This window comes from Fonsecaea nubica, assembly GCF_001646965.1.
Source record: "Fonsecaea nubica strain CBS 269.64 chromosome Unknown Scaff16, whole genome shotgun sequence".
In the NCBI taxonomy this organism is placed as follows: Eukaryota; Fungi; Ascomycota; class Eurotiomycetes; order Chaetothyriales; family Herpotrichiellaceae; genus Fonsecaea; species Fonsecaea nubica.
Window position 1 is genome coordinate 254,271 of NW_019173689.1, and position 13,243 is coordinate 267,513.

At 52.2% G+C, this 13,243-nt stretch overlaps 4 protein-coding genes across 4 annotated transcripts; 2 read left to right on the forward strand and 2 right to left on the reverse strand.

Moving 5' to 3' along the window:
* Nucleotides 1–1,233: 1,233 nt before the first annotated feature.
* AYO20_03456 (hypothetical protein) lies at nucleotides 1,234–3,212 on the forward strand (the record flags this gene model as incomplete). Its single annotated transcript, XM_022641759.1, has 5 exons — nucleotides 1,234–1,549; nucleotides 1,597–1,758; nucleotides 1,809–2,639; nucleotides 2,699–2,805; nucleotides 2,865–3,212. 5 exons carry the CDS (start codon nucleotides 1,234–1,236, stop codon nucleotides 3,210–3,212), a joined length of 1,764 nt encoding a protein of 587 aa, XP_022502292.1.
* A 1,115-nt stretch (nucleotides 3,213–4,327) lies between these two features.
* AYO20_03457 (hypothetical protein) lies at nucleotides 4,328–5,686 on the reverse strand (the record flags this gene model as incomplete). Its single annotated transcript, XM_022641760.1, has 3 exons — nucleotides 4,328–4,942; nucleotides 5,066–5,378; nucleotides 5,571–5,686. The coding sequence occupies 3 exons, from the start codon at nucleotides 5,684–5,686 to the stop codon at nucleotides 4,328–4,330; spliced, it is 1,044 nt and encodes a 347-aa protein (XP_022502293.1).
* Nucleotides 5,687–6,177: 491 nt separating this feature from the next.
* Nucleotides 6,178–11,143, reverse strand: AYO20_03458 (hypothetical protein; the record flags this gene model as incomplete). Its single annotated transcript, XM_022641761.1, has 10 exons — nucleotides 6,178–6,864; nucleotides 6,919–7,164; nucleotides 7,214–7,705; nucleotides 7,757–8,276; nucleotides 8,333–8,931; nucleotides 10,015–10,140; nucleotides 10,237–10,552; nucleotides 10,607–10,855; nucleotides 10,912–11,040; nucleotides 11,112–11,143. The coding sequence occupies 10 exons, from the start codon at nucleotides 11,141–11,143 to the stop codon at nucleotides 6,178–6,180; spliced, it is 3,396 nt and encodes a 1,131-aa protein (XP_022502294.1).
* Nucleotides 11,144–12,182: 1,039 nt separating this feature from the next.
* AYO20_03459 (hypothetical protein) lies at nucleotides 12,183–12,926 on the forward strand (the record flags this gene model as incomplete). The annotated part of the gene is made up of 2 exons (XM_022641762.1): nucleotides 12,183–12,342; nucleotides 12,421–12,926. The coding sequence occupies 2 exons, from the start codon at nucleotides 12,183–12,185 to the stop codon at nucleotides 12,924–12,926; spliced, it is 666 nt and encodes a 221-aa protein (XP_022502295.1).
* Nucleotides 12,927–13,243: the final 317 nt, after the last annotated feature.

A 13,243-nucleotide genomic window follows, 5' to 3' on the forward strand; every position in this document is an offset into this window, starting at 1 on the left:
CATGCGTAGGTGTTATCGCGAGGCATATGCACTGTATTTGGTGACATGGATGGTGAGTGAAACGCGCTCTCGCTATGTATTACGCTGAGCTGGTTACTGCCTGGCCATAATTCAGCGAAGATGAGTGATGTCCTTACCACAGATATTGAGGTGTTGTAGCCGTTGAGGGGTGACAGATACATCGTTGTCTCAGTATGCATCCAGCGGCAAGCGGCAGAGAGATTTCTTTGCGGAGCGCAGTCTCTACGTCTTTGGCTTCTGAATGTTTCTGAGTGATACAGGGAGCGAGCAACTCAGCTGCCATTGCAAGTGTTGATTGCGTGTTTCAGGCCGAACCACAATATTGGGGATGAGGGAAACAAAGATAGATGCAGTGGCATGTGTGGCATGGTGCTGATCCCTGGCGTGCCACGCGTACCTGACAATCAGAATAAGCTTAATTACTGTACTCGGTAGTCAGCCAGTTACCGTAGGTCCGTAGCTACCTAGTCAGAGGCGACCAGCAGTGCTTGTAGTTAGGCGACAAAGTGGTGACCTCACCGAGAACTCCCCAAGCTCCCCCACTGGTGCCCACAGTTTAGTTAAAGCTGGAAGCTAGCAGATCGCCCAAGAGCTTGTTCCCCTGCCGAGCTCCGGCTAGCCACAAGGCCTACGAGTCGGGTGAGTCCCTCACAACCCCCCAACGCCAGACTGCGCACTATTCCTCATGTTCAACGTCATTCTCCAACGTGTTGACTATGCCTCTTGATCTCCTCTACACCACTCGTATCAGTCAACTCACAACAATAACTGGATCCCAAGATCTTCTCAGATCCATCACGATGCTCCCACCGACAAGGAGAATGACATTCGGCCACAATCAACAGACATGTGGCAGGGATGTAGCCTGTTCCTCCGTGAGCAAGTTGATTTAGTGGCCTGTTGAGTCGGCACACCTCGACCAACCGACAGATCATGCATGCTAAAATGGTGGCTTGCTGCAGGGAGGGAAGGACTCATGGCCAGTGCATTGAACATGGTGCTGCTGCGTCACTACCTCCCGCTATAAGACAATCTGGCACCTGCCTCCAGGTAATGACAGTTGCTCTTCTTCTTCTCCAGCTGCTGACAGACTTTGCTGTGTAGTAGCAGCATCATTTCTATATTGTCCGCCTCAGCGCCCACATGGCACATTGAGTCTAGCTCGAGTTTTTTCTATCAATACTGCAAGTATCCTCACAGCCTTGCAGTCTCATGGCACCAATGTGCTACCGCCTCGTCCTCTTCGTGCTCGCCTTGGCCTTCGTGGCCTCCAGCCATGGCACCCAGGCCAGCACAAGACTAGAGCCTGCGCAGAAACCTAACTTTGTCTTCATCATGACCGATGACCAAGATCTACACCTCAATTCCATGCAATATATGCCAAATGTTATGGATCTGATTGCAAAAGAAGGGACAACGTATCAAAACCACTTCTGCACGGTCTCCCAATGCTGCCCCTCGAGAGTCTCATTGTTGACTGGCAAACTGGCGCATAACACTAATGTCACGGATATTGTCCCTCCCTATGGTTTGTGAACTATCGACAGTCTCAAGGTGTGGCGCTGATTATTTCAGGTGGCTATCCCAAGTTCGTCCAACAAGGCCTCAACAACGACTACCTCCCGGTATGGCTGCAGCAGGCGGGATACAACACTTACTACACGGGCAAACTAATGAATGCCCATTCTACTTCGAACTGGAATAACCCATTCCCTGCGGGGTGGAACGGCACGGCTTGTGAGGCTTCATATCGGTTCACTCTGAATGGCATTGTTGACGGCGTACAGTCTTGATCGACCCAGGAACTTACAACTACTACAACGCCACATTCCAGACCAATAAAGACCCTCCCGTGAGCACGCCCGGTCAATACAACACAGATCAAGTTGCCCAAAATGCTCTGAATATGCTTGACCAAGCTCAAGCTGCCGGAGAGCCCTTTTTCCTTGGTGTCGCCCCCATCGCACCACATTGTCAGACCATCTTCAATCCGACGACGGCCATTCCGGGCTTTCTTCCACCCATACCGGCGCCTCGTCATGAGGATCTATTCCCCGGTGTCAAAATTCCACGGGATCCCAACTTCAATCCCGATATACCCAGCGGAGCAAGCTGGATCACGCACTTACCCCAACTCAACAGCACTGAAATTGACTATTTTGATAACTTTTATCGCTTACGCCTGCAAGCGTTGCAAGCTGTCGATGAGATGATTCCGCCCATCATTGACCGCCTGACAAAGTACGGTCTACTTGACAATACCTACGTTATATATACCTCTGACAATGGCTATCACATGGGCAATCACCGCTTGCAGCCAGGAAAATACTGCGCTTACGAGGAGGACGTCAACATTCCATTTTGTATCCGCGGACCGAGTGTACCCAGAGGTAAAACTGTTAATCTTGTGACAACTCATACAGACATTGCTCCCACACTGTTTCAGTTGGCCGGAATTCCACTACGAAGCGATTTCGATGGCTTGCCCATGCCGGTTACCGACGATGCCCAGAAAATTCGCCGCAATGTTCCTACCCTCGATCATACAATGGTCGAGTATTGGGGAACAGGTGGGTTTGAAGGAGCCTTTGGATTGCAGGGCGTCAACGGAAGCTTCAGTCAGTGTGCTTCGACACAAGAATCTCCAGAAGAAAGCACTGCTAACATGGGCATTCAGCTCAATTTCCCAATAATACCTACAAATCGATGCGCGTTATAACCGATGAGTATAACCTGCAATATACAGTCTGGTGCACGAACGAACACGAGTTGTACGACATGACGGTATACCATTCTCTCCGTTCATGTTCGTGTGGACTTAGGATCAACTAACAAGAATTCAGCGTGATCCCTCGCAAATGAACAACCTGCTGGGACCCAACGAATCCGTCAATGCTACTCTCCTGGACCGACCTTTAGATCGACCCCTTTCCCAGGTCCAGCCACGTCTCGATGCCCTCCTCATGGTCCTCAAGGCCTGCAAGGGCATCGAATGCACCCATCCATGGAAGATCCTTCACCCTGAGGGCAGCGTCAATAACTTGGTTGATGCCTTGAACACCGAGTATGATACATTCTATGCGGGTCAACCCAAAGTGGGATTTGAGAAATGTTCCTTGGGGTATCTGATTCAAAGCGAAGGGCCACAGACTCCCAATTACTACGGGGCAAACATGGCCATGTGGACTTGAGGGTAGCGGGTAAGATTCAAGGACGGAATACCAAAGGCGCAGCACAATTCGGACTATGCAACCGGATGCGATAAACACCTTTGTGCTACATGCACAAAAACGACGTTTCCGATCTTGCGAAAAAGCCTTGAGCCCAAGGAGACGGATGATCATACAAGGCTGCATGTTGAGAAAGCACCAATTGGAGCAAACTCGTGTGCAGAGAATTACCCAACTGTCCAACTCTGGCGGAGATTGTTGGAGAGAGAAATTCGACGAGAACCAGTTTTGTATTCAGCTAGCACCCTCTTCGCAGTGCAGCCTCGTTGCTAGGTAGGTGAGGGCACGAGAGAGGCCAGTGAAGCTGGCTGTGGCTCGTGATGGTCTGTTGCTGGGGCCTTGATACTTGGCCCTGTGCCAAGTTTAACCTATACAAGACCGATGTTGAGCTAGAAAGCTCAGGTGCTCCATATCCAAGGCGATCCGATCTTGAGGGACAGTAAACAAAGTCCCTAGATTCATATAGCATGAGATCGAATGTAATCGACAAGACATCACACCCAAACACCCACACACACATACAGACTCGTTCGAACTAGTCAGACACCTGACATGGTAACTTGACTAGGTCTCTCGGGCAATCAATGTAATCGAGATGATGATAGAGAGACAGCGCTGTTGGGCAACACACACAGCAGAAGAACATTGTGACAGTTGTGGCAGCTTCGAGGAGTATTCCCACCTACCACCGAAGAGAGAGAAGACTTATGCATGCACTTTTGCCCTATCCCGTGTGCCTTGGCCTCAGAGGTGATCTTTGAAGGGGTGCGGGCCTTGGTTCTCTTTGTGAGTCGCCAGTTCGGACGGGAGAAATCTCTGGATATCAAGAGACAAGAGATCCCGTTCATGTAGCGCGGTCAGGACTGGCTGCGCGGCGATTCATTCGACACGACAACAGCAGCAGTCCTCTCCGTCCGTCTTGGGTGGTTGGTGTATATTTTCGCGAGCTTCCTGAGCAGGTTAGACGAGACGAGATATGAATCCCCGCATCCCATATACATGCATACACGCAACGAAGGTTCCGTATGTGCCAGGTTCTCGATGCGGTCAACGCCGGCGAAGGTGCTGAAGAGATATCAAATCGACGGACCTCCAGCGGCTCCGACAATCTTCAAGCTCGACTTCCCCTGCCGGGAGTCCTCGATCTGGGTATACGCCAACCAATAGCGGTTCGGGTGCCACTCGACGGCGGGGATGCCGCTGGTGCCGGTGGCGATGGTGTGAACGACGTCGCCGGTCTCGGCGTGGTAGATGTCGAAGCCGGAGCTGAGGCCCTCGCCGCCGCCGGAGCCCATCTCCTCGCTCGCGCCGACCAGGTACCGGCCGTCCCACGACCAGCTGAGGCCCTTGATGGCGCCCGAGCTGGCGTTGGACACGGTCCGTCGGCACACCCACTCGGTCGTGTCCCACAGCGAGATCATGGCGTCCGAGCCCCCGACCGCGACGTACTTCCCCGTCGGGCAGTAGGCGATGGCCGTGCACGACGACGTGTGTGCCGAGATGGTGTGCAGCACCGCAAAGGACGGGTAGTCGAGGATCTTGACCGAGCCGTCGCCCTGTGTGATCAGCAGGTCCGAGGGCGGGTATGCATTCGAAAAAGTCGTCTGGTTGGTCTGTTGGTTCTGCTTGAGGCGCGAGAGGATCTGTGGCGAGGACGGGATCGCCGTCGAGATGGGAATGAGGACGTCGCCCTGTCGCCGAAAGAAAACGGCAAAGAAACGAGGTTTCAGCTCCTCCTCGCTATAATTCCTTTTTTTTTTTCGGGGTTCCTTTTTCTTTTCTGAGGGTATTTTTCTTTTTCTGTTTCCACGCACCTTGGTCCCCGCCAGGAGCACGCTCCCGTCAGCGCTCCAGCTCAACGTAAAAGGCTCGCCGCCGACGTCGAGTTTACTGACGCAGCTTTTGGACCGGGTGTCCCAGAACCGCACGGTGCCGTCCGAGGAGCAGCTGGCCAGCTCGAATTCGCGGACGGGGTTGAACAGGACCTTTTCGACGGCGTGGCCGTGGCCTCGCAGCTCGATCTGGCTGCGCGGACTGGTGCGCTCGGGGTTCCAGATCCGCACCGTCTTGTCGTTGGCCCCGGTGGCGATCAGCCCGCCAGAGGCGTTCCATGAGATGGTGCGGTGGCTTTGACGATTGAAACATCAGCCGATATGTTGCACACAGACACATACACACGCGCACGGGTGGGGGGCAGAGAGAGAGGGGGAGAGAGAGGAACAGGAGGGGACTCGGGTTTTCATCGTGGGAGACAGGATGATGATGATGGGTGTGTCGAATGCATGTTTTCTCTTCATGCAGACAAGGACGGGTACATACATGGTCGGTATGGCTGTCCGAGTGGCCGGGTCGGTGTACTGCTGCGTCTTGAGGAGGCTGAACTGAGCCCCGAACTTGTCGCGTCCCAGGTGCTTGCGCTGGCTCACGGGCGCCATACCACCCCAAGCGCACAAGTGGAACTATAGAAAAGAAAAGAAAAATAGAGAAAGGTGGTGTTGGTTGTAAACAAAATCGTGGCTCGACCACGGGTCTCTCTGTTCGCCAGCGCAGTTCGAGAGAGTTTTGTGGGGTTTCGCTTTATTAAGACGCTTCCCTTTTCCTAAAATGGACGAGGGCTTTTGATAGACCTCGCTGGTGTCGCTGATGTCTTCAACCACCTGCTACAACCCTCCTCAGCTTCTAAAGCTAGCGCGTAGGGTATTATCATAGTCAGTTCGTAGCATTGCCAAAAGTGATAGCTGAACGGCAGCTGTACGGCCTTGCAAACTTCAAGCTCTGTCTATATCTTGGTTCACTCCCCCACGTCCCTTGGTAGATAAGAGTTGGGATTTCGCGTATGGCTCCTGGGTATCACATTTTTATAACTGGCAGCCATGAATCGTACATCGCGCACTGTAGGCGCACATCAATACTCATAAATTCAAGCTCACTGTGGCTGCGGCGTCGAACCGGCCCATGCAAACATCCATTCATTCCCATCTGGCATTCCTTCCGTTGCCCAAAGCGAGTCGGCCATAGGGGTCAGTCCTGTAGGGCCGGGGGTCATCCCGGTAGAGCCAAAGTTCATACCGCTTTGCTGTGGTGATGCATCCTGCCCAGATTGAGTTGATATATTCATGGTCCACGAAGACTGCGCGCCACCTGGAAACACATAGCCTGGGGAAGGTTGCCCTTGCCCACTACTCGTAGTGTTTCCGCTGCTGGATAAATTCGGCGGCGAAGTGTACGATGTATGCGATGAGTTCGGGTTTGACAACGTTGAAGGTGTTGGGTGATTAGAATGCGGTCGTGAGCCATTCCCATCCTGGTGCGAAGTGTCTGGCGAAGTGTCTGTTCCCACCGACTGGATTGGAAAGCCATAACTATTCTCCAATCCATCGCCTGCTGGGGGGATTGTCTGGCCCATCTGTGAATTGGTGCCCAACCCTTCCGTCGCATATAAACTTGGGTAGCTGCTGGTCGCGGAGGTAACATTGGCATCACCGGGCCAAGGGGGTTGTATGCCCTGGGTGTTGGCCCCTTGGACTGCTCCAATTGTTTCTCGTCCTTGAGTCTCTCGAATTTCGAAGAGGGGAGAACATTTCAAAGCATCCGTGTTAGCAGGACTTTCACCCTATATTCGAGTCAGCGTTTTTGCCGCATTGTAGAAAACTTTGGGCAGACTGACTGGTGGGCGATGCCCGAATTTCCATCGCGAATAGCTGGTCGGGATATCCAAGCCACTACCTTCGAGGTCAACATCGAGCTGCACCAAGAATGACTCAGTGAGCGGATTCTTGGTTTTCAGGACTTGCATCGCGGCGAGTAGAAAGTGCAGGGAGGATTTGACTGCAGCATCTTCTCGTCTCGATTTGAGATATTGCACAAACACTCGGGCAGCCACATATAGACAAAACGCGAGGAAAGGATTCATCTGGGACCACATTAGTATTTAGACACCGCTGACGAGCACTCTAACGAACCATCGACATGTCCATGTGACTGATCATTTTCATAACGTTCGTGATTTGGTCCGCTGCGACGATACATCGACGTTTGGATTCGGCACTGATCTGGGCTGGCAATCGATTTTTATCAGCTTTGAATATGGCTGCTTGGTGCAAACATATAGTCGCTGTATGGATATTCATGTTGAGAAAGACGGTGTTCGGATCATTGAGACCTGCTGGGAGGCGGAGAGGTGGAGGGAGTGACAAGGCCGTGTTGAGAAGAATATTGTCCAAAGACCGGTGGCGCTTCCAGAATCCACCGTTCAAATCATGGTCATTGTCTTGTTCCGACGGTCGATGGAGATGGGTAAGGTTTCTCCCGAATATTGTTGACAAAAGAATGACACCGCCAAATGAAGAGAGCGAAGACGCCCCATCCCCGTTCAGGATATCGGATAATTGTAGTGTAGGCTCTGGTTGACATTTATTAAAGGCTTCCTCGCTAGCCGGTAGATTTGTGAGAATCTGCAGGGAATTCCATTAGCTGCCTGACGGTCACATGTTCGGGACACATACGTCTCTCTCGTCAATGACCATTGGCCAGCCAGTACCGATGCTGGCGTATCTGTCCTGACAGTACGCCATCCAGAAGGTGCGCCGCCGTTCTTCGCGATCGGTCCAGTCTCGAGGAGGTGGCAATGTTTGTTTCACGTCAAGACCAACACGATCTTGTCGATGTAGACCCATCATTTGCGCCAGTCGTGCAGCTCTGCCGATGCTCATCCACGCCCTCGGGAAGTACATTACCCGAAACTCGTAGCAGGCAAGCAACGTCCAGCACTGAGAATGAGCGATTGTGATCATTCCCTCACCGTGTCCTCTCATCTCGTCCATTTCTGCGTACTTCCGAGCCCTGGCGTAAAAGTGTTCGGTGTAAGCTGAATATTTGGAGGTGATGGCACAAGCATGGGTCCACATAGCATATCTTAGGCACACCGCGGGGCGCATATGAGGCGCGAGGTCCATTGAAGCCAGAAAACGGCCTTTGTGGATCATGGGCAAGGACGGATGAATTTTTTCGAAATATATCTCATTCCTAGAGCAGTCAGCATCCGAAAAACGCCTAGAGGTTGGACTCGAGATCAGCCATACATCTCATCTATCACCTCTCGTGCGGGTAAAGCTTCTTCAAGACCAAGACCTATCATCTCCCAAGAGAAATCGTCGTTGGAGTTCATGGTGAAATCCGGCATCCCGGTCAGAGTTGGATCAGTAAATCTGTTGTCTGCCATCATTCCAGACATTGAAGTATCGAGACCATCGCGGATATCTAGAGAAGGCATAGGGGCAAATGAGTCCGCTGTTGTTGTGGGCTGGGTCGTGTGGGTAGTCGCTTCATTCGTCGCATCTCTTGTTTCCAGCAAGTTTTCAACTTGCTTGAGTCGCGCTTCCAGAAGTTTGACATATCCTCTCTTGGGACCGCTCTTTTTCCGTTCTTCGGAGTATTCACAGTGATGATTTAAGCGCGAACATGTCCCGCAGCTCGGTTTGTTTGAGTCACATTTCAGTTTCCTTTTGCGGCACAATATGCAGGCAATCCTCTTTGGTCGAGGGATGGCATCATTCGCCGCTCCAGTCGATTGTTCGCTCTCTCCGTTTGTTCCACCCATATCCGGGTCTTCAATATTGCCCGACGTCATTCCCAGCTCGCAAAGAAGCTGTGCTTTGAATCCAAGGAGCAGCGCAATCTCCTTCGGCGGCGATCAATTGGAATTTACCCCGCGAGGGAGAGCCAACACATTCATGAAGATGTGGAGGAAGGAAATAGAGGTACGGCGGGATGGAGTTCGGGACAGGTTGTTCAGACAGTGGGAGCGGGAAACAGCGGTGGAAAGAAGCAAACTGCTGGTGAGGGAGGTCCAGCGGATAGTGGCAAGTTTGGGGGGAGAGAAATTTCCAGTTTGTCTGACTGCAAACAGCATGCGATGTAGTGTTCAGCTCAAAGATCCCAATCACGCAAAGCGAAACGCCAGAGGGATTTGACGTCGTCGCTCACTCAAGGTCGAGGGCTTGGTACCAGCCAGACTCTCCAGGCAGAACTGTTTCGCAAAGCGTACCGGGGAGCGGGCGGCTTGAAGTCTAACGAGATACGACAGCAATACGAACGGTCGAAGCAAGGAGTCATCGGGCAGTGAGATTACTCCTTGCAGCTTAGTGAGCTGATTACATAAGACGATTCTCGGGTTCATTCCCAAAAGCGTCAATTCGGTTTAGTTGCGGATTCCCCCGCGTCGCTCAGTTATTCATCTCCTACTGGTGTTACCACCCTACGTATAGTTACGTCCGTAATGCGGACGAATCGCAGCCCAAAATATATAAAGCCGAGCCCTAGAAACGCTGTGGCATCAGATCTCTGGAAATGCGGTTACGTCAAAAGAGATTGTTTTTATAAACACTGCCCCGCGAGGATGTAGACCTTTCTCCTCTTGACGCCAAAAAGGATTTCACCCCTCAAGAGGGATGTGAGCTTGGTTGCGCAGAGACTCTCTTACCACGGCAAAGACGAGGGTCTCTCCGTGTCTATACCTGAATCTAATGCTCCTTGATATATTGTGCAACGTTTCTCTCTCTTTCAACCCGATTCCCCGTGCCCGAATCACCGCGCGTTGCTTTCCCAACACCGCAGCAGGTTTCTTTCGCAGACTTCCAGGCTCGGTGGATCGTTGCTTCTCCAAGAGTTTCGAGGAATAACACAACTAATGGGAAGGAACATCGCCGCCATCGCCCTCCTCGTTGAAGAAGACCTTGATGGGCAACCACGAATCGCCGCATACCTTGAAGCGAGTCTTGATGTTGCTCAAAGTGTCCATCTCCTCTTGTGTCAATTCCCATCCGTCCAGTTGGAAGTTTGCCTCAATGCGCGACTTGGTAACAGATTTCGGGATGACGCTGGTGCCTCTCTGTTTTGGAAGAAAAGTGTCAGTAAATTGAAACAGCATATTTTGGAGTTGTTGTGAGAGACCATGGAGGACATGTGTCTCATAAATTCTACGCACCTGAAGCCCCCACATCAACAGCACCTGCTGAGGAGTTTTGCCGTGTGCATCCGCAATTTTTTGAAGAGTCTGGTCGTGGGCTAGAGGTGAGTCCGTCGAGCCCAAGCACGAGTATGCGGTGACGTGAATTCCCTTCTCTTTGCAGTACGCCAGAGTCTTTGGTGAAGGCATGTTAGGGTGAAGTTCAATCTGATTGACAGCAGGCACAATCTTCGTTGAGGGTGCATTCAGAAGCTTCTCGAGGTTGGAGATGACAAAGTTGGACACTCCGATATTTCGAACTTTGCCAGTGCCAACAAGTTTCTGCATCTCGCGCCTGTTCGGAGATTAGCATGGACTGCGTTTAAACAAAGTCTCTAAAATCGCCCACCAAGTGTCGATGAAGTTCCAGTCATCATAGTGTTTCTTCAAATCCTCCGGCACAGTGGAGCTGGGCCAGTGCATGAGGTAGAGATCGACATAGTCCGTCTTCAGGTCTCTCAAAGAGGACTCGATACCTTCGTTGACACGCTTGTGCCAGGGATTGTCGAGTTTGGTCGTGATCCAGATCTCTTCGCGGGGAACGCCGGAGTCGATGATCCCCTGGCCGACTTCTGCTTCGTTACCGTATGCAAGAGCGCTGAAACGAGTTAGGATACGACGCTGCCTACGGTCAGGCAGAAGGAGGTTTCTTACGTGTCGATGTGGCGGTAGCCAATTTGCAGAGCGTTCTTGACGGCCTCGCGAACTTCGTTGGGTTTGGATTGCCAGGTACCGAGTCCAACGCCGGGCATCTTAGCACCAGTGTTCAACGTGAACACGGTCCTGACAGGCAGGTGTTAGCAGCCGCCACTCTGGGACCGGGATGGACAAGTGCCGATTGGGAGTTTTCTCACTTTGTGCCCTTTCCTGATTGTGAAGTCGTCATCGTGCGGAGTAATCGAAGATTCAAAAGCGTAGGGGTTAAGAAGTGATTTGACGCAAACTGGACACTTGCGACAAAAGGAGGAATCCTCGACCCTTTAAAGGAAGAAACAGAGAGGCGAAACAATGACATGCGACCCGGACGCAGAAACCCGAAAATTGCCTTTGCGGATCATTGGGATGGATATATAGTTGCAGCTATATCCCGGTGGGCAATCTTCGCATTGAAAGATTTGGAGGTGGGGCAATCGACCTTTGCGATGCAACAACAGCTACGCAATAATCAGGACCACGAGGGGCACGGCTCAATCGTCGCACCTGTTGATCCGAACCGTTATTGGCGGGTTATGGAGCCTGACCACCGTGCACAGTTGAAACAGAGGACTGGGAATCTTCTAGATCAAATTTGTTTGCCGTCATTTAGGCTGAAATGATCGACTGGGTCAAAGGATGGGGATAAATATCAAGAGGATAATTCATGTCCACATGCGCCCGGAAGTCTCGTAGCATACTCGTATCTCATCCTGGCACGGAGCAGGGATCCCCACTACGAGGGGTGAGGCTCGGAATGACCTTGGAGCGACATTATGTAGCCATGCAGCCATGGCAGGCACTCGCGTTGAAGAGTAAACGAGGAGGAGAAAAGGGTCCAGATCTTGGTGAAGATTGAGATCGAGGGCCATGTCCGGGCCGCATGCCCAGGCGAGGGAGAGTGAAGGGAAGGAGAGGCGAGTGTGCAGAGGAAACTCGTGGGGTGGTGGCAGGTGGCAGGTGGCTTTCCTCCTCCACAAAACTTGGGCTCTAACGTGTCGTGCAAAGTGAACCCAGTGAGTCTAGTAAATAACCGCTACCCGGACGCTTTTGCCATTATTATTGTCCATTTTGACCTTATTCATGACGGAGGAAGCCCGCATAAATCTCACTCGGCCTTGACCCACGGCCAGACACGCGCCCTTGGCCTCGACGAATTAGCCCCCGATGAAGAATTTATCCTGATCAGCACCGGCAGCTTACCACGGGCCTCGTGATATATGTCCGTGACAATGTCCCGATTTGTACCAGCTGGGACCGATGCCGACGCACCTGACGATGCTTGGGTGAAAGCGCAGCAACAAGTCGAGTCATCGAGGAGGCTCAAGAAGGTCGACGGGGGAACGCAAGAAGGGGGCAAGAGTCTTTATGAGGTACTGCAGTCAAACAAGGGTAAGGAACAGGAATCTGGGTTTTTCTGGAGCAGCAACCGATCAATGCTGACACGGTTGTGACTTTGGTGCTCCCCAGCTGCTAAACAGGAGGCTTTTGAGGAGTCCATTCGGCTCAAAAATCAGTTCCGTGCCCTTGATGATGATGAAGTGGAGTTTCTCGACTCTGTGCTCGAATCAAGTCGAGCAAAGGAGAACGCCGTCAAGCAAGAGACGGCCGAACAACTCGAGGTCTTTCGCAAACAACGTGCCGCCGCCGAACAAGCGCTAATGGGGGTAAACGAAGCCGGGACACCTGGAGACCCTGCAGACAAAGAATCGTGGGCCGTCAAAAAGAAGAAAAGACGTCGAGAAAAGGACAATGAGTCTGAGGTTGATTCCAAGCTGAGGAAGGTGTCAACTACTGCTGATACTGCCACTCCAGCTGCCGCTGATGAAGATCAACAAGATGCAGCCGCAGAGGGCGCTTCACCAGTCAATAAACTAGGCATCGACGACGAGGTTGAGCCTTCTAAGGCGGCTACGCGTCCACAACCAGCTGTTGGACTTAGTCTGGTCGCCTACAGTTCTGATGAAGATGAGTAAGTCCAGCAAAGTGGCCACCATGGCCACCATGGCCAGTCTGACCAGCTACCTGCATGACGGCATCATGTTGATGGTCCATCAACGTGCAAATGCGCCCGGCTGCGAATCTAGAGACAATCTGACCGAAAATCTTGGCTTTGTTTTGTCTATTGAAGAAGGAAGGAAGGAGCTGGTCGGCCTCTCCTGCCAATAGTAATGGTGCAAACTGTCTGGCCTCTTGAGCGGCGAGGCGGCCTCTGGATTCTGCAGCTCCCTGCGCGTTTTGTCGCGACTGGCAATGCATCAGTGGGTGCGCCCGCCTAAAACGGGGATGGTGG